General features: G+C 45.3%; 1 protein-coding gene across 2 annotated transcripts; it reads right to left on the bottom strand.

Annotated features, from left to right (window-relative positions):
* Nucleotides 1-1,102: 1,102 nt before the first annotated feature.
* On the bottom strand, nucleotides 1,103-24,991 carry LOC111846369 (fibronectin type-III domain-containing protein 3A-like). Of its 2 annotated transcripts, none has more exons than XM_023816489.2 (26): nucleotides 24,720-24,991; nucleotides 19,963-20,092; nucleotides 15,633-15,708; nucleotides 15,444-15,520; nucleotides 14,905-15,109; nucleotides 14,472-14,774; nucleotides 14,320-14,378; nucleotides 14,021-14,178; nucleotides 13,760-13,819; nucleotides 13,522-13,660; nucleotides 13,378-13,431; nucleotides 13,013-13,134; nucleotides 12,728-12,902; nucleotides 12,527-12,613; nucleotides 12,237-12,375; nucleotides 11,991-12,059; nucleotides 11,754-11,872; nucleotides 11,557-11,662; nucleotides 11,273-11,448; nucleotides 10,704-10,817; nucleotides 7,827-7,976; nucleotides 6,407-6,693; nucleotides 5,796-6,008; nucleotides 5,208-5,374; nucleotides 4,328-4,449; nucleotides 1,103-4,165 (listed from the first exon to the last, which is right to left on the bottom strand). In XM_023816489.2, the coding sequence occupies exons 2-26, from the start codon at nucleotides 20,074-20,076 to the stop codon at nucleotides 3,848-3,850; spliced, it is 3,609 nt and encodes a 1,202-aa protein (XP_023672257.1). In that variant the 5' UTR covers nucleotides 20,077-20,092; nucleotides 24,720-24,991; the 3' UTR covers nucleotides 1,103-3,847. The 2 variants fall into 2 exon arrangements, with proteins under 2 accessions (XP_023672257.1, XP_072573678.1); XM_072717577.1 differs by having other exon boundaries at nucleotides 14,508-14,774; nucleotides 24,720-24,989.
* Between the last annotated feature and the right edge of the window lie 981 nt (nucleotides 24,992-25,972).

Below are 25,972 nucleotides of genomic sequence, written 5' to 3'. Positions count from 1 at the left end.
CACACCAATCAGCTCTCAAATCAAAGTGGACAGAAGCCCAGTGTACAGAGTTTAGTCATGGCCAGAGGTTGATTTTGCCAGCTTTTCTGGCTGACGGATGGGTAGCCTTCATGCTAAATCAGCTGTTTTACGTCAGGGACCATGGGGATGTTGGGAGGTCATGTGGGGGTGTCCTGAGGTCAGACCTCTGAGGGCTAAGGATGTGAGCTCATGGTCTGTACAAGGGGCTTTGGGGCGTGTCAAGGTGCTTCTCTGCCGAATAGAGCAGAGGGCAAGAGGTATGAGAGCACCGTTAATGCAGAACCCCAGTGTTTAGAGCCTCTGTTTTCTACTGAAGGAACCGTTAGGATACGATCAATTCCCATTCCCGTCATATATGATCTGGAGAGACTGTTGTGTATTGTCTGGATGCAAATGCCCAGGAGTCAAACATGACTACTGATTAACTAGGGTTGATAGGAACATAAAACACTGGAGACATCAGACAGCAAACTACATAATTGGAAGCTACATATACTGGATATCATAAACAAGACTGGCTCTCAACCTAGCATTCTGGGAAGGGGTTACACAAACAAGAATCTGAAAATACTTGTGAAATACTAATTAGCAGCAGCGCTTTCCCTACGTATGCCAAATGTATGGGACGCAAAAATAAAACTCTAGACAAAGCAGGTCCCGTCCCCTAGCTGTGCAGAAAGCAGAAAGCTTGGCTAGGCTCATCCACATTCAGGCTGTTCAGGGTCAGAGCGTAGGCTCAGATAGCCTAATTCCGTAACAATTTCCTCCATTTTGGAAGGAAATGACACGCACTGTCAACATTTTAACTCATAAGTACCACTCAGTGATTTGATTTTGTTTCCAGGCGGAATGACAGAATGCACTTAGCATGGAATCAGAATTAGTTGTAGGCCCCAAAATTAATTTTGGTGTCCATGTGTGCATGCGTGTGTGTGTGTGTGTGTGGTGGCGGGGGGGGGGGGGGGGGGGGTTACACAAGGCCAGAATTCTCCACTGAGTTGTAACCCTTCTCATTTACATGCATGTTAGTTTGCCCTGAAGTTGCAGTTTAATGGTTAACAGAGGCTGCGTCATACACACATTATAACAGGTTGGGCTGGAACAAGTTTAAGACTTTGTACTTAAATTCGTATGTAACAAACGGAGACACCAGAGTAAAAGTCTTTGGAAACAGCACCCCGGATATTCTGATTACCCTTCGGCCAGGCCTGAGCTGAGGAGCGCCTTGGCCAGTAGGCTGCTCAGACTCACCAGATGCAGGCACAAGTGGGAATGAGTGAACAGTGTGCAGAGGCCATAGAGATAAGGCTGTTGTGTAGAACAGTACTGCGCCCTGACAAGCTCATAGAAGGGGAAAAAAGAAAAAACAAAAAAAAAAAGCTTTTACACTAATACTCAACATTGCAGGATGTTCCAGTCAGGATCTAACAGGAAACAGTACAGATTATGGTTCAGATTAATGAACGAAATACAATACTAACAGCAAGAACGCTTATCATAATAAACATAACTTTATGCCTTCCCTCTTCTTCCAACACACATTATACCAATGACAATCAGTGATCTCGCACTGCAACCGTTCCAGCATGGATAGTGTTCTGGGGGTTGGGGGCCGGTGGGAGGGGGGGGGGGAGGCTACGTAGAGCCTGGTTTACCAGGTGAAGCTGAGCTACAGCACCAGAGGTTGTCCTGTCACATTCGGGAGGAAATCTGGCATTACAAAACGGGGCTTACATATTTATTTAAGGGGAAATTTAGAGCAAAACCCTGTCGCAATAGACGGAGAGCAGACCTGTCTTGGAGTGGGCTACAGCCCTGAAGGTTCTCTGGTAACTCTGGAGTCTCTCTTTCCATGCATAGCTCATATCATTAGCTTTATAAACAAGTAAATTGCATACAGGCATCTCTTCTCCAAATGAGCACTTCACGTTAAGGAGCGGCAGATGCCCATGCCAAAACATCAGATTCATCATGGTTTTCTTTGGAAAAAGTTATATCCAGGATTACAGGATATTAATAACCTGTGGCTCACAAAACACACAGTTCCCAAGAAACACAGGGCTGTTGTCCGCCTGCCTACAAAGGGGAATCTTTTTAAACCTATAACCTTACAAACATTCATTCTAGTGAATAGATGGAGCACCTCTGAAAATAACATTGCTCATTCAGATTTGTTTGGGTTGTCACGCATTGTAATCATTTTAGGGAAAACAAGGAACAGGTTTTTTGGTTTTGGGGGGGGGGGTGGTAGTCTTCCGGCTTCAGACACAGGAGTCAAGACATGGGCCATTGGAGAGGAGAGGCTCGTCAGAGCCTTGAATTCCATGCTACATCTACGCTGATGTGGTCATGATCTCAGTGAGCACTGGAGGGACTGGACGTGTACCTGCCAGTTCATGACATCCTCACAGCCCATTTAATTTAAAGGGAACAGTTTTAATGCTAAAATTACCAAGAGGTATGCCCGTACAGGCTATAGCTCAGCAGAATGGCTCAACAATGGCCTAGGTGCAAAGTCACGCTGGACGTAGAGAGGACAATAGAAACTACGCCTAACGTGGACCTCAGATTGGCCAACACAAAGTAGGGTTTTATAATACAAATAGGTATAGCGAGAGCATGGGTGATACTGGGCAGCCATACTGACAATGTGAACTCAAATCTATTCTCCAGAGACACACCAAACAAGGCCGTTGCCCGCCCCCCCCCCCCCCCCCCCAATCTTTGAGCCTGAATGTCCAAACGGTACAAAGCACACACATTTTGACAAATACATAACAGGATCATGGTGCTCAGTTTGAGCCAAATAGAGACATTTATAACAATGTGTATTTCGTATCTCTTATAGGTACTGTCCATTTTTATATACATAAACATAACATGTATGTTTATACACACATACACACACAGGTGATGACAAACAAAAATTCTCCCAATTATTTTAACAAGGTAACTTGTGTCTCTTTGAAGTTCTTCGTTATGTTAGTGGATTCTTTTACCTTTTTTTTTTTTTCTTTTAAATCACTTTAAAAAAATAAAATATGGGAACCCCCAACCCCTCTTAGAGGAGCTTTTCTTCATACATGTCACTCTTATAAAAACTTTGGCAACTTCTCCCTTTTCATTTTTCCATCCTCTGTTAAAAACACACATAGTTTAATAGAGAACAGAGCTTAATTCACAGTTGCTCTGACCAACAGTGTACAGTATAAAGCTGAAATGACCTAGTCTTAAGGAAATCCCATGATGCAGCTGGGAGTTTCCATGGTGAATCACGACAGCCAGTCAGCCAAGGCAGATGACAGAGAACCTTGCACCTCGACCAGTCGACTGACATCAGACACTGTGGAAAAGCCCATGAAGTTCTGCTCACTTGCTCGCTCGCATTTCCTGTCGCATGGCTGCCACCGTCAGCACGCACGGCAGCCAGAAGCCCGCTTCTTCCCATGTCACCTCCATCTCAGACCACTCGCGACTGGACGCGTCTCGCCACCAGATCGCACTAAATCGCCCGTTAAGTCACAGTTCACATTGGTCATGAAGAGAGGGCAAAATCACAACATGGAAAGTACCTATTGCTGTAAATATATAACATTTAACATTAACAACAATGACAACAGCAACAAGAACATCAACGAACAACAACAGCAGGAATAGGAAACTGAAAATATCTCCACTGGGATGCAGCAGAGCTTCTTGTGTGACTAGGTGAATAAGCAAGCCTGGATTCTCATCCTGCTGTTTCTCACCGTCTTTCAGAGAGGGCTAAAGGGGGGGGGGGGGTAGGGGGGTACGGTTGGGGTGGGATTCGGTGCAGGGAGACAACCTACTTGATGACAAAGTACTGGATGACCACGGCGAAGAGAATGGCCACCGTTGAAAAGCCCAGAAGCAGCAGCAAGGCAAACTGTTCATCTGTGATGGCTCTTCCCGTCCTGGGGGTGCCGCCCTCTCTGGCTGTGGCCTTGGGCCCTCCCTCTGAGGGCCCTGGGGGCTCCATGGCAGGCAGGGAGGTGCTCGGGCTGTACGGCCCCCACAGCTCTCCGCTGTCGGGGCATTTTCGACCCGCGCACACGCGTACACGCCAGTCGCAGCCTGGGACGACACCTTGCCACTTGTATGTGGCAGCAGGGCCTCTGTAGAGCTGAGACAGAGAAGGGAGAGTGAAGCTTTAACCCAAAGAAGTACCGTACATCCGAGGGTGCCTCTTCCGATACACCGACATAATACAGCACTTAGACCCCATCCAGAGGCAAGCTGAAGGCATTCCCTCCATTATCTCATCAGGCTTCCTGCCAAGGCGTACCTGCTCAGCCTCACGTCCCCGCTGCAGCTGCAGAGTGTACACCATAGGGTCTCCTCTCATTGGTGGTAGGGCCTCCCATGTGACCTCATACTGATTCCACTCCAGCTGCTCGATGCGCGGGGCTGTTAGAAAGATGTGTCAGTCTGATGAATGGGAGAGTCATGTGTTCCTCCAGTGGATGACAAAGAGGTACCCAAGGCCTATCATTTATGCTCAGGTTACGCTCCGGAAGCCTGAGGGAGCAGACAGCAGTGTATCATGTTTCTCTGAGAACGCCTCTGCTGAAAGACACAGCTAGTTCCGAAGAACTGAACCATTAATCTGACAGTTCCATACAGTTCAACTGGACCACTTTCACCATTATACCAAGTAAGTAAGGACCGAAAGAGAAACTGATCAGGATATTCTTTGTGTTTTTCAATGATCACAATCAGGAAACTGAGCCAAATGCAAGCTGCCAATGGCGTAAAAACTTAGTGATGGTTACAGAATAATTAGCCCTACGGAAAGGGAACTTTATCACTGTCATCCAAATAGCTGCAGGATAAAAATAAATAAATAAATCGGACAACACACAAACAAAACAGATTCCACAAAATGATGCAGAAACAGTACCAAGTCTTCAATGTAGCAGCTAAATGAAAAGGAGAACAGCTTGCACATTCCCTAGTTTCACCTGAAGTAAAAAGCAGCTGTATTCCACATGCTGCGTTCACACAATGTTTTTCATTTCAGACTGATGACTGAAGGTCCCACAGGAGAAAAGGCAATGGAAACAAACCTCCAAGGTTCAGTTCACTTCAACATGGCAACAGAAAAAAGGACATCTAATGGTGTTTCTCACTCTTGAGCTCGGGCGGGAAGAACGGAAGGGCCTCACCCTTGAGCTGGCCTGGTGGAGACCTGCTGGTGCTGAAGCTGTAGAGGGTGGAGAGCGGCCCCACCCCGGCCTCATTGTGTGCCTGTATGCTGAAGTGGTATAGAGTGGCTTCGGCCAGCCGCTGCACCTTGAACGTGTGGCAGGGGCCGCTGTAGATGCACATGAGCCTAGGAAACAGAGTCCCCCCCCCCAGAGAATTTAACAACATTTGCTTTTCCTGATAAGGAAATAAAACTGTCAGCAAGCTTCCAGTTTCAAACAAGGTGAGATGGCGTAGAGATTCAGAAAAGCAATCTCTGAAATGTCTCCCTCCCGGAAGAAAACTGTCATGCAACCAGTACAGCCCAGCTAAGGAGGACAAAATATATAGGACCTGTATCTACAGCCACAACATCAAAACACAAAAGACTGAGCTGCATCCAAACCACATCTCCACGTCACGTGCTTGTTCCAATTCACTAAGAGCAGCCCAATACAACTAGCCAGCTAATGACAAATCTGGTCGTTTCTGAGCTGAGGCTTTGGAGAGACACAGTTCACATCCGTTTGTTTGTTTGTGTGTGTGTGTGTGTGTGTGTGTGTCCCCACCTGTCTGCGCTGGCCTGCATGTGCAGACAGAACTGCGTGGTTCCGCTTGGCTGCGCCCTGCTCGGGCCCTCGCCCCACTTGAGCTTCAGACTCTGGGGGCCCGTGGCAACACACTCCAGCTGGGGCGGCTCAGGGGGGAGGGGCCGCGTTTTGGCTTTCAGCGCAGTGCTGAAAGGACCCGGCCCGACACTGTTGACTGCTTGCACACGCACCCTGAGAGAAGTCCATTTGATAACATTTTTACAATTAGGCTGTGAACGCAAGTCTATTTAAACATGTTTCTAAACTTAGGCTCTTTTAAAACCACAACAGTAAAAGAATATAAATGCATTAAACAGTTGCATGAAGTAATTTATTCTGGCAGTGCGGTGCTTTTAAGGCTGAAGTTCTTAACCCTGGTCCTGTTTATGGTGAGCTAGTGTTTTCCAGATTAGTACAGAGATGGCTGAACTGCTTCATAATCAGTTTAATGCTGATTTAAGCTACATGATTAAGTGCTTAGGCAGCCGAAAAACCTAACTACAAAAGCCACCCAGGACCAGGGTTAACACTATTTTTGCAAATGCTTTTGTCTGTAGAAGTAACATACTAATTAAACAAACATGCACTACCTGTATGTTGTATCTGGCAGCAGATTCTCCAGCACACAGTGATTGGTCCTCCCAACAGACAGGGGGAGCTGCTCCCCATAGTCAATATTGTAGCCTGTTATTTCTGCGCCATTGCAACAAGGCTCCTCCCACTGCAATGCCAGGCAGGAGAAGGCAGGGCCAGGCATGCTTTCAGGAAGCGTGTCTTCACCTACCACCTCCACCAGCCGTACCGCAGCTGGAACTGATGGTGGCGTTGTCACCATGGCAACGTCCCCAAAGGGCCCTGTGCCTGCAGAATTTACTGCCTGTGTGGAAAGAAAAAAATAATGATACAGATCAAGCAAAAATAAGCTTGAACCTATCAACTCTTACTTTGTGAGCTGCAAAAGTGAAATGTCACGCTTTATGACCAACATTTAGCAGACAAGTTCAACTGCTTTGCCAACCTGTTGCTCCCCAGCCAGTTTATGATCACTACTTTAAAAATAGGAATGAACACAGACATTAAATATGCACAGTCAGAATGAAAGTCAAATTATAGCAAGTAAACAGCAACCATATTAAAAACATATCAGTGAGCTAAGCAAAACAAGTCATTTTCCTTAACTGTGTGTTTTTGCTCTGCACCCGCTCATCCACACCAGACGCAGGTAGTCAACTAATAATGAAGCTCTTGACACTGAGAAGCATGTGACTACACAGCTGTGTGATGGCTCACCAGGTCTAGAACTAAACAGTGTTGTAGGTCATGTTTGACCATAAAAATATCTTTTTGGCAAAAGCAGATCTGTGATTCAGCTGTTATTATACCTAATAAAACATTTTTAAATGGAAAACAAAAAATCAAAACAAAATTTGGTTCTATAGTGTGGAAAATGCCAATAACATTCACTAAACATACATAGAGATTCTGCTGACATGCAAGTCACTCAAAAACTGAACTCAGTGCTATACCAGAAAAATACCAAGAGAGAGAGATGCAAAGAAGCTTTTCAGAGACGAGTGCTTCTCCGTTTATGTAAAGCAGCTCTAAAGCTAAATGAATCTCAGAGCAACAGCTGCAGGATTTTGTTGTGGAAAATAACACCATATTAAAATGGGTGTGCTTTGGTATTTTCAAGGGCATCAGTAAACAGAAACAAAGTATTGACAGAATTGTGAGTTTTCATAGTAAGTCATTCAATGACTATTTGTTTCCTTTACACAGACTTTATTACTGCCAGCTATAGGCCTAGGCGATGAAGTCCACTAAATGTGGCTAATGTGACCTTTCTGGTCACCCTTGTCACAGGTAATTACAAAATAAAAAAGAAATGCAGCTAACAGGTCTTAAGTAATTATGTAGTCAGTTTCTGGGAGGTACATTTACTGTATTTACTCTGTGGAGGGCTATACATTCTTGTTGGGGCTTAGTAGATTGTGTGAGCTGGTCTCTTACCTGAACTCTGCAGTAGTAAACTGTAGCGGGGAGCAGGCCGCGAGCTTCATAACTGCGTGACGGGCCGCAGTACGCTAGCGTGAGGGCGCCCTCGGCAGCCCCCCACTCCAGTCGGAATTCAGACACCTCTGCCCCGTTGCAGGCAGGGACCTGAGAGAGAGGGATACAAACAGTGACATGGATCAGAGGGTGAACAAAGGAGGCAAGCAGGAGACACAGGGAAGTGCAGAAAGGGATAAAGGAACTTAGATTCAATTAGGGCTGCAGCGATTAGTCGACAAATTTTTTTAAATTATTTTAATGAAAGTACCATTATGATTTCTAAAAGGCTTCAGTTCATTATAATAAATGCTTTCCTTTCACATTACTATGTAATTATGGGAGTAATTTAAATGATCACAAAACAAAAAGGTGTTTTTACACTGTGCAAAGTTTGACGGCATACCAGAGGGGCACTAACGCTATGCACGAGTGCCTGAAGAGAAAACACACAGGTGCTATTCTGGATATCTTTTATCCTTGTAGCTGCTAACTGCACTCATTATTAAAGCCATATATTTGTCTGTCTACTACCTAACAATCTCCATTGAATAAGTAACTGGGAACCAGTCAAAATGTGGGCTTATTCTACGTGGACTGACGGTGCTAGTGTGTGTTTGTGCGCATTTGGCTTATTGGGAGTTCGGACCAGTGTTATCGTAAAGTAAAACTGGAACGAAAAAGACTAAATAAAAGAAAATAGAACTGAAATAAAGATGAAAACTATGTTTACAAAAAAACTGTGATGGACTTTAATCAGCAAAATAATTTTCCTTGTAATTTCTTTGCTCTTTTCACTGCTTACACCAGGGGTGCCCAACACGTCGATCGCGAATCCCTGGTCAATTGCAAAGGTAGTGTGGGTAGATGGTATGGCATAAAAAATAGAGGATGGATGACGCGTTCAACCGCACCAGCTGCTGCAAAACTCTAGCAAGCTACCGAGTGGCCTACTTAGCCTCCAATTTATTTCTACTAAACTTTAGAAACGATATAAAAATGGGGGAGCTGGACCAAGTAAGAAGCCAAAAACCTACCACTTCCATACAGAATGGGAGGACGACTTTTTTTTCCCCACAATGTCATATTCGAAGTGCCTCATCTATCAGTCTACCATTGCTATTCTGAAGAAGGGAAATGTGGAGCGGCATTTTCGGACTGTTCATAAAAACTACGACATTAACTAACCTCTGAAAAGCGAGCTGAGAAAGAGAAAGGTGAAGGAACTAAAATCCCAGTTCAATTCAAAAATACTTTATTTATTCCAAAGGGAAATTAGTAATAAAGAACACTCAATATATATATATAAATAAATATATGTTTTGCATTTTTACAGTAGGTAGATCATTTTCACTTGGTCATTTATAAGTAGCTCGCAAGCTTAAAAAGTGTGGGCACCCCTGGCTTATACCAACGGAAGATAAAACAGACTGCTGGCTCGTAGATGGCTTCCAGCATGCTTTGCTAGCAGCTTTCGCTTTGCTAGCTTCTTCAAACCGAGCGTATTCACTGGGGTGGTGTGTTTTTAAATGTCTAATTAATTTGGTTGTGTTAAATGTCTTTGTATTGGTTCCCCCACAGTGTACCTAGTACTTACACTTGCTGCAGATAGCGAATTTTGCGTCCGCTTGGCTCACACTGAACAATTTCCAAATTACGGACATTTTTGCGTGTCTATAGGGTGGATTTATTGCACATGCACAAGATCGGTTCGTAATCGGAAATATGTGAGACTGATTGGCCGATCACCCATCAGGCCAAAAATCGTCCCATTACGATCGATGGGTGCATCCCTAATAAATTGTAAAGATCCATAATTCTAATTTTCCCTGTGTCAGGACATTTGGCAGTCTTTGTGCTGTGTAAAGCTACAAGATATTCTATTTGATTTTAATGTAAGAATTTCTGATTATTCTATGCAATACTCTGATAGTTTATAATAAAAAAAATTCCCTAAAAAGGGTAAATATAAAAGATGCCTAAAGGCTGTTTCACAAAGTGAATGGCCTTAAAAAGTACTGCTTTTCAAGACAATAAATTAACTACCCTTACTGTGTTAAATTACATCTACTACATACATTTGTTTCAGACCAGGAAGCTACCTCAGGGAACATTCTCTTTCGTGCGCGTGGTGCTGCTGGACCATGCCAAATTATTTTTGAGCATTTCACACTGCATAACGGTCCCCAGCTAGTGTGGAGAAACTGCCAGGCCTCTGACTGTTTTGACTGCTGATGGCCGTTGCGATTTTCTCGTCTTCCCCATTTTTTCCACCCTCAGTCTTAAAAAAACATGCAGCTGTCACTGTTACCGCTCTGCACTAAGAATACAAAGTTCCTGTAATAGATTATGCCCATGGCATCTTTTACTTACATACCATTTTACCATCAGGCCTGAATTAAATATTGCACATAGGAGTCAATAACTTACATGGCTCATTTGAGCTTGGCGCTAGAGCTTTCCCTTCTAAATCTTCCACATGCAGTTTTTCCCAAGATACTGAAGTTATTGGCTATAATGCACTCATCTCTTGCCCAGACTAATCAATTAGCCTGCTTTGAAAGCTTAGCTAACAGTTCTGCCAAGACCTCCCATTAATGGTTAGCATTAAACCTGTAGTGTGCCTGCAATGTCCTGAACCACTATGTAATAAAGTACATCAAAGTGCCACTACCACGGCGTAAATTTATACTGAGAAAGTGTTGTGGTTCACGAGGCAAGTCGTATCCATGAGAGCAAAGACAGCCATCCCAGTGAACAGGCCAGGACCCCCCCGCAAGTGCAAGAGGTTGCCACGGTTAATGACCGAGCTGCCGACAGCCGTCCTGAGACCCTCACCTCCCAGCTGGCCAGCACACAGTTGGCCGTCTTCAGGGTGAGCTCTGGAGGACCACACTGCTCTGCTGGCCCTGGGGCTGTGGAGAGCTCCTGCATCTCTGACAGTGGACCCCACTGCAACACAAAACCAGGACACTAAAGGTACCCTGAAGAGACCCGATTCACTCAAATACAGCACAAAACCGTTAAAAAAAAAACTGCCTCCCATGGTATTAAAGTATAGTACGTATGGTACAGCATAACTATCCAATACTGCTATAAGATGTTGGTGTAGAAATATACAAAGCTATCATTCTTACAGTAATTTTGAGTTCATCAAATCATATCTAAGTATTTTCCTGACTAATGGTTAGGAGTGTGTGGTCCTGAGTGTAGTACAGCCCACCCTGAGAGGCCAAACCAAGACAGACTAGGTCGTGGCTTTGGGCCCCATATACAGGATGCCGTCGTTGACTTATTCTGCGCTGCAGTGATGCTGAATGTAAAGTAGGCCATTCCTGAAATGCATGTGCAGCACATCATTAACGTCACACATGAACTCAGTGCTAGGACACACTGCAAGCGCTCACCCCGGCCTGGTTGGCTGCTTTCACCCAGAAACAGTATGAGTGACCGGGCAGCAGGTGGCTGGCAGTGCAGTCAGTCTCCAGGCCCTGGTACAGGGGGCACCGGGGCCCCCCCGCAGACTCCGCCATTTCCACTGTATACTGGTATATGGACGCGCCACCGTCCCACACGGGGGGCGCTGTGAGTGGTGGGACAGGGTGGAAGGGTTTTCAAAGGCAATGTAGCTGAATAACATTTCAATAGACTCTGAGGAAACGCAGGGGGCAAATGCGGGGTGGCATCTCACCCCAGGTCAGGGGTATCTCCCGTGGCTTGGCCTTCCCCCTGAGTTGCAGCGCCTGGCACGGCCCAGGAGGTACGGGAGCCGTCTGCCCCAAGAGGACGTCTGAGACCTGGGAGGGAGGTGGATAAACAACAGCCTGCTCAGTGGGTGGCTTGGCTCTGCTCCCCAGGGTACTGACTGAGAACGAGCACTCTGCCCACCTGGCTCTGCCCCCCAGCGCTCTGGCAGTAGACTCTAAGGCTGTAGCAGGTCCCTGGCTCCAAGCCCTCGCACACGTGTTCCCTCTGTGGCCCACTGTACACCACGGCCCACGGGCTCCCTGAAACGCAGGGGGTGCACGGAGACATAAATACCCGCTCACAGATTCCAGTGTGGGTGTCGTAATGATCTGGGGATGAACATGAATGAACGCCCGTGTGATCACTCTGCAGTCTCACCACTGTCACTCTGGCTCATCTCCAGCACGTACTGCTTGATCTCAGAGCCGCCTCCATCTTTGGGTGTGTCTGCGAAAAGGATGTGAGAGCTGACGGCAGGCACTGTTGCAGGTCTGTGTGAATGATTGCGCAGATATTGGCATCTAAGGGGGATGCTGTCATGAGGAAGGAGATCCTGCCTTCACAGCGGAGGGTAATGGTGTGCAAATACTGATGTGGACAGAAAGTGAGAGAGCAGACGCTCACCCCAGGCCACACGAAGGCAGTGCGGCTGCGCTGGGGCCTTCAGAGCGGGCCGGCTGGGGGCACCGGGCTTGTCAGGTTGGGTGACGAATTCCACCGCCGCGCTGGGCTGACTGCGACCTTCCGTGTTGGCTGCTAGCACCTAGCCGTGGCACGAGCACAGTCACAACACAACCATCACGCTGTGAAGTGATGCCATACACTGAACAGAACATGCCTGAGACATCCATGTCCATACATGGTGCCTGGCCCAAGGAGGCTTTACCCATAATCCCAAACCTGAGGATGCTTACCCTAAACTTATAGGATGTGCTCCTTCGGAGGCCTTTTACAGTACAGGAGAGCTCCTCCCCGTTGTGTTTGGGCTTGAAACCATAGCCCTGTGTCCATGGAGGAACAGAATTTGATTAAGCCAACCCAAAAACAGCACTAAAAAAAAAAAAAGTTAGATATGGTGCCCTCAAAACGTGGTGCAGACTTGAGCATCATCTAACCGTTCCCTCCTCCTCCATTTCCAGGGTGTAGGTATGCGCATCTCCAGAGGCAGGCCCACAGGGGGCGCTCCATTCCAGGGTCAGCCAGGACACGCCTGCGGCAGCCAGACGGGGGGGTGCTGGTGGCTGAGGAGCACTGCCAGCGGTGCAGCATGTCAGCACCTCGCTGAAAGGGCTGCACAGACACACGCAGTCACACAAAGCAGAGGTTACATATCAGTCTACAGTCATATGATCCGATTGCAGGTAACAAACCCGGCGAGGCCAGGTGGCTGGCAGGCATACCTCATCCCCACGTCATTTTTAGCAGCTATTCTGAAGGAATATTTTGTTGAAGGGCTCAGTCTGATGATCTTGTACTGTTTGGAATGCCCAAAGTAAATCTCCTTGAAGGCACTTTGCTTTCCCTAGAAAACGGGACAGAAGGAACCAGCATGATGGAAAGAAGTTCTCTACGAAAAGGTGGGGGAGCACTTGGAATGTTCAAGAGTGGGATAGAACAGACAACCTGGTAATTTCGAATAAAAACAAAGAATCTTTAGACATATGGAGACCTTGCATATCCAGCTGATTTTTTGCAATATGTAATCCATACTGTCCCATTATGAAATTCTGTTTCTTGTGCTCATGGAGACCACAGTGCTACTTACCTCATCAAACTCTAGGAGATACCCAGTGATCTTTGAGCCATTGTCGCTGGGTGCCTGCAATGTGAAGGGACACCCTTACTGTTTGGCACAGTGCTTTTGGCCACTGGCTGCGGCCTCAGGGCGCGCAAGCGGACGTCTGCGTACCTTCCACTGCAACACCAGAGAGCTTTTGCTGCGCACGATGAGCCGGGGAGGGGCCGGGGCATCCGGGGGGGCACTCTGTGTGGTGAAGCCGGCTGCCTCGGAGGGGGAGCCCTTCACGGAGCCGCAGGAGGAACAGACCCTGCGAGCCGGGGCCCAAACATGGCACGTGCACATCAGCTTGTGTCTGGCAACCAGGGAAGGGCTTGTCAGCGGACATCATGCGAAAGCTGCTTCTTACCTGACGTGGTAACCCGTGGCTGGTCGCAGGTCTTCCAGCGTGAAAGAGGTCTCCCCACCCCTGAGAAGGCACAACCATCGCATTTCTCCATAGCTGACTTTCATTCAACGCATGCATTTAAATAAACACAGATACTACAGCAGAATGATGAAGGCTCATTTCCTTGAATGAGAGTGTGTATTACCTCAGCTGAGAGAAGAACTATAACGTCACACCACTACGCATGTGAATTTGACTTTGAGATGGTGGTGTAATACTCACACATATACAGGGGTGAAACTGCCCTGAGTGCCGCTCTGAGAGAAAGCCAGCTCATAGCTGAGGATCAGGGGTGCCTGTGCACTGGGGGTGTCCACATTCCGCACGCCAGCTGGGGAGGCCCAGGACAGGTCGGCCGAGCAAGATGTAATGCTGTGCACCTGAGAAACATATGTATTTTTTACTTTATATATAATTCACACTTGAAGGCTACAGTGGTTACGGCTTAATTAGGCTTTACCAAAAATCTGTATCATCAGGCTTATCACGTAAACCTTATATTGGGGTGAGGGGCTACTCACAGTGGGTTTGCTCATGCTTGAAAGCAGCTCCATCACCGTCCTTATTTCAGTCACCACGTCTGTATGGCAGAAGGAACCAAAAAGAAAATTATAGCTGTGAAATAGACCTGGCTGGAAACGTGGACATAGCAGTCGGCCAGCAGATGGCGCACCTGCGCACGCTTGCAGATCCGAACGGACAACCTCACCGGCATTCTCTCGGTCCGGCGGCGGCGACGCCGAGGTCTTGCTGGGGAGTTTGGGTTTCGCGGGCCCCGGGGAGGCTGCTGGCGTCGCTCCGCTCTTGTTGTGCCCGTTGTGGACAGGAGCAGGGGGAGGGCCCTTCAGTGGGGATGAGGGGGGGCTGCGAGAGACCCGCACACTGCTACTGGCGTTCAGGCGGCGGTGTAGGTGCTCCTGCGGCTTTGTGGCACGCTCGTCCCGTGGGGGCAGAGACACACCATGACATGGCACGTCTGTGCAAAACACGCATGCAGAGCGTGAGAAAAATATATAAATACAGGGAAGTTAAAGGAAACACACTTTAAAAAATTTAACCAATGGAAGCAAGCAGAACATTTGGGCAGATGCTTGCAAGACTCTCACCCGGCTCACTGTACATCTGTGGAGGGGGAAGCTGATGAACAAAATGGGGGGGCATCTCCCTGGGATAGATGGGGTGCTGGTGAAGCATCGCGGGGTGGGGGTGGAGGTACTGTGGCACGTGCAGCGGTGGCAGGGGCATGGAGGGGTGGAACTCGGCGGCATGGGGCAAAACCACCACTTTCCGCATGCCGTTCTCCTCCACCACCTGAAAGGGCAAACAGCAACGCAGTCAGGAAGGAAAGGCTGAGCTCTGCCTCAAGGAAACAGTTTACAAAAGGTGATATGGGTGTATTTTATAGTAATCTGCAGGGTGACAGAACTGCTTTGTTTAATGGAAAAAAAAAGTCACAGCTAAATATATATTTTTTTAACTCCTTAGGCTAGGCCATTCCAGAAGGTGCTTAAACTGACACACACAATAGAGAATAAAAATAGCACTTTTGCAACTCATACTATACTTATTAGTTTAAAGGAATCCCCAGGCTCACAGAGCAAAGCACATCAGAGTATGGAATTACACACACAGGACTGCTACTAACCTGAGACATATAGCCAGGAGGCACAAAGATGGGAGGCATGGTGCCATTGGGGGAGACCATGGGCACATGTGCTGGACCTGGAATTACCAGATGGAGGTCAGCACAGAAATAAAATAAAAACAGGCAGCATGTCAAAAAGAGGACCAGGGAACATGCAGGTACTCAGCATTTTGTGGAACCAAGCCCCACCTGTGATGCATTGGACATGCCCATCCTCTGTACGGATCGTGAAGGTCTCCCCAGGATTCACCTGAACCAGGATCATCTACAGGAGAACCGAAGAGCACATTCATGCAGACCACACATGGCAGAGACTGTGGAAGACGGCGGAATGAGTCAATGTCAGCTATACAGAAGACAAGTCCATTGCAAAATACTTTCATCCCTGAATTATACTCATCAACAACAAAATAAGCAGGAAACTGGAGATACGTTTTCTAATGGATACTGTCAGAACATCTGTGAGATGTATCCCAAAACAGAGAATCCAATCACGTACACAGATGGCAAAAGTGATAGTGTTCTATGAGCCACGTAACAGGCAGCAAGAAAAAATCCCTTTGGACAGAGTTATCTTGCTCTGTGCAATCAAGAGGCCTGTTTGTCTTCAGTGGCTTCAATGGCGAGCGGTGGGCTCAGGCTGCATTTGGCAAACACTGGTCTGCCCTGGGAAATGTACACCAGGCCTGATGCTGCACTGCACGGACCCCCCCTCCCCCAACAACAAAGCGCAAAACATGCCCCCCCCCCGCCGAACACATACTGCCTGCATCCGTTTCTGCAGTCAGTGCACCAAAACTATTATGAAATCTCAAATCCCTGTACATGCACAACATACGCGTATACTACCATTGTGTGCAGGTGCGATAAGGAGCACAATCTTCTGGATTCACCTTACAGAAGGCACTCTGTCAGAGTGATAAACTACAACATACTCCAACTAAAAATCCAAACATTCCTTAAATTCCCATTACAAAGAACATCTAAACTAATCACTCATTAATGTTTCAAAAAGTGAAAACTCAATGGAAAACCTGCAGATAATTAAAACCTTAAATAGCATGACTTCCTGATGTCAGTGATATTCTGGGACATGAATACAAAAATCAGATAAGTAGTCTGAAGTAGTCTGCAAAATAATTTTTATAGGACTGGTTCACCCTCCCTTTACAAACAAAAAAAACAGTGGTAAATGCACTCGAACAAATACAGCAAACAGCACGGCAGAAATACAGTTAAAATAAAGACCTGACACAGGCTGGCAACTGGCCAGAGACATACAGAAAATGTAAAAGTTATAAGCAAATATATTCAGGAATCCTCGAGCAGATTGAGGACATTACTTTTTGCATAACAAGTTTGGATATTGCCACCCAGTAGGGGCAACAAAAAAGGTGTTTTCTGCTAATAAACAACACCCTCCAATAGACCAACTCTGACACAAATAACTGCACAAAGATAAACAGCCTAAGTATGTATACTTTGATAAGCACTGTTGCAAAGCTCCCCTGGGGCACTGATTTGTGAGGCTCTGGGCAACCGGAATGAGTGAGTGAATGTGTGTGTGTGTGTGTGTGTTTGTGGACACAGTGCGGGAAGGGGGGAGAATGTGAAGAATGCAGGATACAGACGGTGCAAGAGGGATAAAACTATGCAAGGAATTTGCAGTCCAGCCCCCATGCCACTGCCATTCCTGTAAGCTGGAGCCTAAATCAAACTCAAGCGTGGGGGTGTGGGGGGAGGGGGTTAGGGACACAGATGCAACTGATTCTATCAAACAGCTTAACAAGGCCAACGCTGAAACGCATGCACAAACTATTGATCAGCAGGAACACAAACTAAATAAGCCCTCGGGACCCCTTAGGCTGTTCCGTAACACCTCTGCATAAGACCTTAAAGGTGAGTGTGTATATGAGGGGCTGTAATAAGGATGTCTGTGGAGACGGTATGGACATCACAGGCATACAACGATGGTCAGGCTTGTGGGATCAATGCCAACCACCTCACCACAGAAAGAAAGGCAACAGGGAGCCCGCAGGGACAAGCAAAAACAATACTTATAGAATATGTTTAAGATGATGAACAGGAGAAGTGAAAGATGGGCCCCCGAGGGAAGCCTCACCCCTTCCCTCACAGTGCTAAGGGTTCATCTTTACAATGCAGTCCGGCCAACACCAAGGGGAAACCCCCAGGATGACACTATGAAAACCAAGACTCTATCCCTGGATACTTTTCACATTAAGCTGAAGGTTCCTTCTTATAGGTACAGGCCTCAGAAGTCTCCACAGCCTTACTGAGTTCCAGGTCTCCACCAATCTGCCTGAACAATAACTTCCTTCACCCTCAACACTCACACCAAAACTTCAAGTCAAGTTGCAAACTGAAGGGCATCCTTGAGTAGACAGACTGACAATTGTGACCAAAAAAAGTGTCAGACAACAGCAATTTAAATTTTCCCAATAGACGAGTCCCTTAAAAGCCACATAGAAAAAACTTCTTCATATGGTATTGTGTATGCTCTAAAAATGTATAACCTTTTCCTAATCATCATATGACAGAACAGCTGTCTAAACAATGTTGGTAAACAAATACAAAGCATCAAAGTTCCCATAAGTAATCAACTCTCATATCAGCTGTACAATCCAGATTTATGATGCAAAGCTTATATCCGTGTAAAGGAAAATGGTAACTGGTAATCCGCTGACCACTCTGTTACTTTTTTTTTCCTTTTTAATTCAATGGCTCTGAGGGGGTGGGCCATCTCGGGAAGGGGAAACAGGTGACTACAATTGAATTCAGGCCACCCACACTGGTCTGTGGATTCAGTTTTAATCTTGTGCATGCTGGGTTTTTTGTACCCAGTAACTGCAACAGAACATCTGCCATTCTGAATCTCACGGCAACAAAGTCCAAGTTTTACCCTCCCACCCCCCACCCCACCCCCACCCCCGTTATTCACATGCCCTAGTTTTCCCTCTTACCCACTGAAAAGACTATGTTTCTTCTGTTTACTTTCTGTGTTGAGCTGAACCTGTCCCTGGCCACTCCCTGGGGAGCAGTAGGGGTTGCAAAGGCCCCTCCCCCAATAAAGGCGCTGCTGATGACCCAATCCCCACATCACGTGTTCTGCTATCCTGTTGAAAGCCGCTCTCTAACTAATTAATGGCAAGCTGAGAGCAGTTCTAAAAGCACTGTTTGCTTTCTTTTTATTGGATAGAAAGGAAAAAAAAAAAAAAAAAAAAAAACACCCCCCAAAACACTTCTCCCACCCCCCAAGCATGGCTGTGTATAGGAGCACGATGTGCAGTGCCTGGTTGCTTTCTCTGTGGCAAGCAGGCCGACAGGGCCATCCACACTGTTCCGGATGTGTGCACTTCCAGCCCGCCTTCCCCCCCCCCCCCTTCCCCCGGCTTTACTGGAAATGGCGCTGGCAAGGCGCTCGCCTGTCAGGAATGCAGACGGGGAGCTGTAGAGGGCTTGTGGGGGTGGGCAGACTAACCAATAGCCCTCTCCCCCTTTTCCACTCTGCCTGCACCCTGCCCAGTGGGAGCCCCGGTACTGAGGGGGGCAACAGTCAGGGGCCATCTGTTTGTGCAAAGAAAAGTCTTGTTTTTAATCCTTTCAATAGCAAAACAAGCATCTGCTAGTTGCATGTGCAAGCATTCCTGCGTGCATGCTTGCACCATTCAGTGCATTTTTGTGTGTGTGTGCGTGTGTGAGTGTGTGTGTGAGAGAGAGAGAGAGAGAAAGAGAGAGAGAGAGAGAGAGAGAGAGAGAGAGAGAGAGAGACAGCATGTCTGTCTTTCTGTTATTCCCAGGTTTCCTTCTTAGGTGACAAAAGGAAGTGGTCGATTAACTGTTGGGATAACTTCCACTGCTGATTTGCTGCCTTAAAGGTTTGGACGACACTAGGTGTGTCCCACTTTGGCTTGCTTTTCAAGGAGAGCAGTGGGTGGCACAAATTACCAATAAGAATGAAAACCACACTCATGTGCACAGAACGCTTGATTTAAATCACCACTTCCAGTACATCCTGTCGGAATGGTTAGGTAATTGCAGTTTTGCAAGACATGCCATGTTTGAGAGACACAGGAGAACGATTTCCTTGTCAGCAGCAACAGAGGCACCACATCAGTTTTACTCAAGTCAATAGTTTTTTTGTAAGAAATTCTGGTTATGGGGTTGCAGGACTGTTATAAATCTAATTCTTGTCCATTTAATTCCCCTAGGACACTTTTACCTCAGTCACTCCTACAACAAAGCTTCATATTTCATTTATCCTACTTGAGGAAAAAATGTTTCTTAATTGACCACTATCCTACATTTCCATCAGTGTTGAACTGATGCCTGGATGTAGTAACAAGCGTGGGAATTTCATTTAAAAGTCTCGGAAAATGTGCATCATATAACCCATACGTTTCATCCAATGGTTAGGGGGACGATGAGCATTTTGTACAGTTCAGATTCATTCAGAAGAGCATGTTCAGTCCAACACTTTAATGCAGGCATGGCTCCTCACCTGCTGCATGCTATCTCCATTGAGCATGTGAGGAACAAGAGACACGTCAGACAGCATGGGCGTGGCCTCCAGAGGGGGGTGTGGCTGGTCCGTCATCATGGTAAAGCAGAGCATTCATTGACACCAGCTCCTGAATAGAGGTGGAAGGAAACAAACGATATGTACCATTAGGTGGTTCCACAGAAGAGAAAAAGTATAAGCATGCCAGCAAGAACAGCGCAGCCAGACAATTGGTCAGAATGACAAGTGTCAGCATGAGCAGGTGTACTGTAATATCTCTCTGGTCCTTAATATTGTGCTTCAACCCTTCATTCACTACCTTCTGGAGTTGATGACCCTATGTACACAAATAAAAACACAGCCTGGACTGTAAACAGGAAGCCCCCATCCACTATAAACATACACATTGAGATGATAGATATGCAGATGTACATAAAGCAAGTACTCCCAGTAGATCTATAAAATCCCCCTTGGTGCTGCAGCTTACTCCTGAGCAGAGGAATGGGGTGTCAGAGTAACAGGGCAATCAAACTTCTCCTTCCCTCCCAGGAGATGAGGGTAGCTCCCTGTCAATTGCCTCCACTGTGTTCGCTGACCCTGTCCGCCTATCAGCTCACAGCAACAGACATAACAATCCCATGGCTCCCTGGCCCAGGGACACTAAACATAACAGTGCTCAATGGTACGTTCAGATCGACAGCCACCTCTTAAGAAAGCTTATCAGCAAAGCTCGAAAGAACCCATGGGTGCACAAATTTAAATTAATCCTTCAAATTCTTCATAAAGAGAGACAAGACACTTGTAAGCATTTTGCCTTCAAAAGGGCCTTCATCACAAGGTTAAAGTTGCTTGGGAGGAGACCTCACTGCATCCTCAATACCAAAAATGGACTGGAAAATACTGGCAAGGGTGTTGAACAAAAAGGGCAGCACATAAAATCATTAACACACTCCCTTTAGCAGACAGATCTACCTTACATACAACACAACACACAGGCACCTCTGTAAATAACTGCTCATTTAATGTTGCTTTCAGTGGGTTAAGGAATATATGACCAGGCATTTGGAATGTAGTAAAAGTGCTTTATTGACAAAAAAATACAGGTCCAGAAAAGTCTGTCTGCCAACTCCATTGAACATGACAAGTTCAAAGACTGCATTTCCCCCTCCACTTGTGGCAAGCTTCTCTCCTCAAAGAGAAACCCTGACACTGCCAGGCACCCCCAATACCACCCCCCTCCCATGTGGTCTCAACTTCCATACAATAAGTCTTTGAGACCCGGCATCCACATGCCCACCCACCCCAGGGATTTGCTGCCCATCCCAGGAAACTGCCCTACAAATGCCAGCTTTTCCATACTGCTCTGATTTTTTTTCCCCAATAAATGTCACAAAGCAAATAATAAATATCCTGCAGGAACAATGTTTGCAAACACTGTGATGATCATAAATGCCCATGTCTACGTGCCCTCTTTGGTACAACAGACCTCTGTGAGCTATGCCACCTACAGGATGCCCTGCCCACCCCCAGGCAGGAAGACTGCAGCTACAGGAAGGAAAAGTCACAGGAGAAGACAAAAATGAACTTTAATCACTTGGGGGGGAATGGGGGTGGTGGCATTTTGAAACACCACCTCCACTACTAGTTTCCAAGCATAGATTGGCAGATGATGAACTAACTCATCCTTGACACAGTTCTCCCAAACAGTTTGAACAGACCAATAATAATTAAACTCAACAGTTCTTCGAGGATCTAAATAGAACTAATAGGTTTTGCATTTAAGTTAACCTTATAAGGACTTCTCTTTCCAGTCTAATTTCATAGAAAACATCAGTAGCTAAACAAATGGAAACACTACTTTTCTATTCCTTTGAGAATATACAGATGAAATTTAATTTCATATCTTTAAAGTAAGATATGGTAAATTCAAGAGAGCAGTCATTAAATTAACATAAACCTTTAAGTCCCCTACCATACACATTATGCCAATTAGTGAGGCATACTCGCAAACATTAAACCAAAATAAACCAATTAATCCCCAACCAGAAAGAACATCTATTTATAACCACAGCCTAAATTCAAGTCTTTTTGCTGAATATAAATTCTCTTTTACAATTCCTTTTATCTTAAATAACTTTAACATAACGTATAATTGACAAGTGTGTCTCAACTGACAAAGAGCACTAAGAACAACCAATGCCACAATCTTGACCACGCTAAGAAAATTTTAAAGTCTAGGAGGGCAGTAAGCACAAGATGCCTTGTTTATAGCAGAAATTAGAAGATCAAGACAGGGTATCACTTTTCCCATATTTCTGAGGTCAGCAGCCCCAAGTGAGCACTTCCTACTCCTTATAATCCTTTTTTCTAAACTAAGCAAGAAGATGACAAACTGCAGTGAACAAAAAACTGGGACTGTAAATATTCACAGAACATTTTTATCCCATTTTTCACATCCTGAGAAACCGACCACAGTTTCCTGTAACATAATTAGCTGCATGTCTTTCCTCCTGTGCACCTCCGGCCTGCACTGAATCCAAAGGCAAACGGGTCACCCCAGGAAAGATGCAGGAGGCAATGCCCTGCGGTTGCATCTTCAATAAGTAAACTGTACACCAGTCCCTTGCAAGTCAACTTAGCATCAACCTGACAAGCGCTTCAAAACCATTTTATCCCTTCACTTCTTCTTCTTCTTCAAAAAAAAAGCCTCGGCTTCCTCTAGCATGCTGGCTTATGTACTTTTAGGACTCTTTTAAACCTTCCGTTGCAACTAATGTTCTTCTGCCCACCCAAGAAATACAAAACAATAGCTAGAGGCACGTAAATAAAAATAATTAATACCATAACACTACTACATAGGATTATGAGCTACCTATTGAGCTGAAGCTGAGTTATAAAGAAAAGCAATTTACCCAATCCGGGTGTACTTGGGGGAAAAACATTCCAGTGAGTTGTTTGAATAGTAGCCCAACAGTCTAGCCATCCTGTTACCATCAGCATGCATTTCGGCAAGACCTTACATTGCCTTGGGGAGTCTTTATCAAAACACTGGGATTATTAAACCCACTGTAAACTGTGGATCAATTAGATTAAACTCAACCTCTGTCTCAATAATCATAGTAGTAGAATCAATTTGGCAGTTCAGGCTTTACTCCATGGGTCCATTAACACACATCTATTCTCAGTTCTCCATCTCCATTGTATTCCACATATCACGCATGGCCTTGCTACATTTTAGATTAAAATATCAACACCATTCAACATTCCTATTATTCCACAAGTTACCTATTTTCATAACATAACCCCTTCAATCCCCACAAAAAGAAAAAAAAAAAAAAAAACAGAAAAATTCTTACTGAATTTCTCCATCACAATTTTTTTCCTTGTTTCAGGGACAAATACTGCAAAAATGCATACAGTGTCAAAATAATCACGGAAACAAGATTCAAAGTTGTAAAAACGTAACATATACCTGGGCACATATAAAGCATAATTAAAAACTATAGCAAGCGTATATATGTGCATTACGTTTCACTGATGATTTCTTAATTCATTACAGTCACCCATGCATTCATGCATTTTTATTAAATCCAGAATGTCTGGATGCTCCTGCTGTACTCCATGCACACGATAAAATATCACTACTATTTTAGGGCACCAAAAGCAGTTTTATTCTACGTACACCTGCTCATTTTACTTCACATAATGTGTGAGCCTCCCAGACAGCAGTTAGGATCATCTGAGCTACGAGATCAGGGAGGACGCCGCCATCATTTTATTGCATCACAGTATAATACAACGTCATCTAATGAAAAAGCTCCGCCAAAGTAGTTATAAAAGACGATAATGCATCGTCATCTTAAACACTCTGTCAATAAAACGAAAACTCGGGTCACAGATGGGGTCTCGGAGTAAAAGGGCATTTTCGCACGGAAATTTACCCAGCTGACATCGCTGACCAATTTTCCATCATTGAGAGCATACGTGGCATTTACCAGACAATGCTAAAATGGATATTCCCGTGCAGCAAACTACCATGCTAGCATTCAATCTCCCTTTCAGCAAACGGTTTGGAATTTTTTTTCGTAAAAATAAATGTTAAAACATATCGCATTACAACTCACAAGATTAAAAAAATACTGTTTATTCTCTACAGCCAAAACCTCGCCACATAATCCTATTGGCTAACCACCAGCATGGATTAAACTGTTTTCACATAAAACATTCACAACTGAGTCGCCTAAAAATGTTTCTTAATTCTAACAAATGAATAATTAACAACGTAAAGTGCTTACTTTTATTGTTGGGTAGCTACAGCTAAATAGCCAGCTATCTCCCAGTACAAAAATAAGCTAATAAAAACTACAAAGTAGTTTAAGAATATGTATTTCAACACGTGCAACTAGTTAGACACGCTTTTATTATTTGTAAGAGCTTAACGGCGCGTTTTACCTGCTAGGGAAGATACAGTGACACATTCCCACCACACATCCCCAAAATAATGTTTAGGCTAGCTTAGCCCACGTAGCCGATTCTAAGAGAAAGAAAAAAAACTAAAAAAAAATCCTGGCGTACACTAAAACGAAATGCCCCTTTCTCGGTCCTAACTAGCTATTTTACCAGTTGGCCGAATTTAGACACCGTTTCGTACTAGTCGTCCTGCACGCGAGCGTCCCGAGGCGTCCCACGCACGCGACGGAGCGGCGGATAGCCGCCTAGCTCGAGACACGGAGACTATCTAGAAAATCTCTGATTACCGCAGTAATGCCAGAGTGCAGCAGGCGGCGGGGAACACTTCGGTAAAGCTGAGCTCTCATGTGATTGCTTAGAAAGCCAGCAACGAAGTAACGGCAAGAATGCTTTTTTTGGTACGCCGAGACAGTTTTTTTTATTTCCCTTTTTTTCCTGCAGCGTATTCCCGTTCTCTTCCCAGTTCCTGACGGGAATAAACTGAGACTGACGCACTGTGCCTTGCCTACACCGCCATCACGCAGTTTCCACGAGCATGCGCAACTCGGGTTTACGAGGCGTGAGCCCCTCGAGCCACCCGAGGGTCACTAGGATGACGCTCCCGCTACAGCGCGTTCTATGGTCCTGCACTTGAATCTTTTGAAGGGGTCTGCAAGATTCAGCGCCCCATATCTATTCACGTTCTATCAGTGTTTTTTTTTTTTTTTTTTATTCCAAAAGCCTACTGGATTTATATAATACAGTATTTAAAATTAATTTTAAATAAATCGATCAATTGTATACATAGCCATAAAGAAACGTATCATGTCCTTCCTGCATTACTGTAGTGATGGATCCTGGGTGTGCGCCTATAGAGAGAAAATTTCTGTTGAATGAAGAAATAAAGCCCTGTTCATTTCTGTCATTTATTGTATAGTGTACCCGTAGAAATAAACCATGTCTCAACTATTTACGGTATTGATTGTAGATTTGTTATATCTATTTTTTCCATATATTATGAAATTCTTCCTCCTATCACATTTGTAACTCTTCAAGAAGTCGAATAGGTCTCTGGACCTTTTAATGTCCCATATTAATAAAGGACCAATGAGAGCACACTGACGATCGCAAAACTCTACTATTCATTTTCTCCACCTGATGGCAGAAGTGCACTTTTTGCCATGGTTTTGGTTTATTCCTTATCTTGCAGCTTCGTTTGTGCATCACTTTCCTCTATCTCCTTTTATTTTCTTGACTCCAACCACGTTTTCATTTCTGTCATTTACTCAAGACAGGAAATACACTTACCTGAAATGTACTTACCTGTAAGTAATAAAAAGTTCTAACGAGAACATTTTAAAAATGAATTTGAAAAAGTACTTCTTTACGCAGCGTGCAGTTAGAGTATGGAATAGTTTTCCTGCTAGTGTAGCGCAAGCTAAAACCCTGGGTTCCTTTAAATCAGAGCTAGATAAGATTTTAACAACTCTGAGCTATTAGTTAAGTTCTCCCCAGACGAACTTTATGGGCCGAATGGCCTCCTCTCTATCGTTTGTAAATT

This window comes from Paramormyrops kingsleyae, chromosome 10 (genome assembly GCF_048594095.1).
Source record: "Paramormyrops kingsleyae isolate MSU_618 chromosome 10, PKINGS_0.4, whole genome shotgun sequence".
In the NCBI taxonomy this organism is placed as follows: Eukaryota; Metazoa; Chordata; class Actinopteri; order Osteoglossiformes; family Mormyridae; genus Paramormyrops; species Paramormyrops kingsleyae.
The sequence above is the reverse complement of the archived record's forward strand: the minus strand, read 5'-3'. Positions and strand labels throughout refer to the sequence as shown.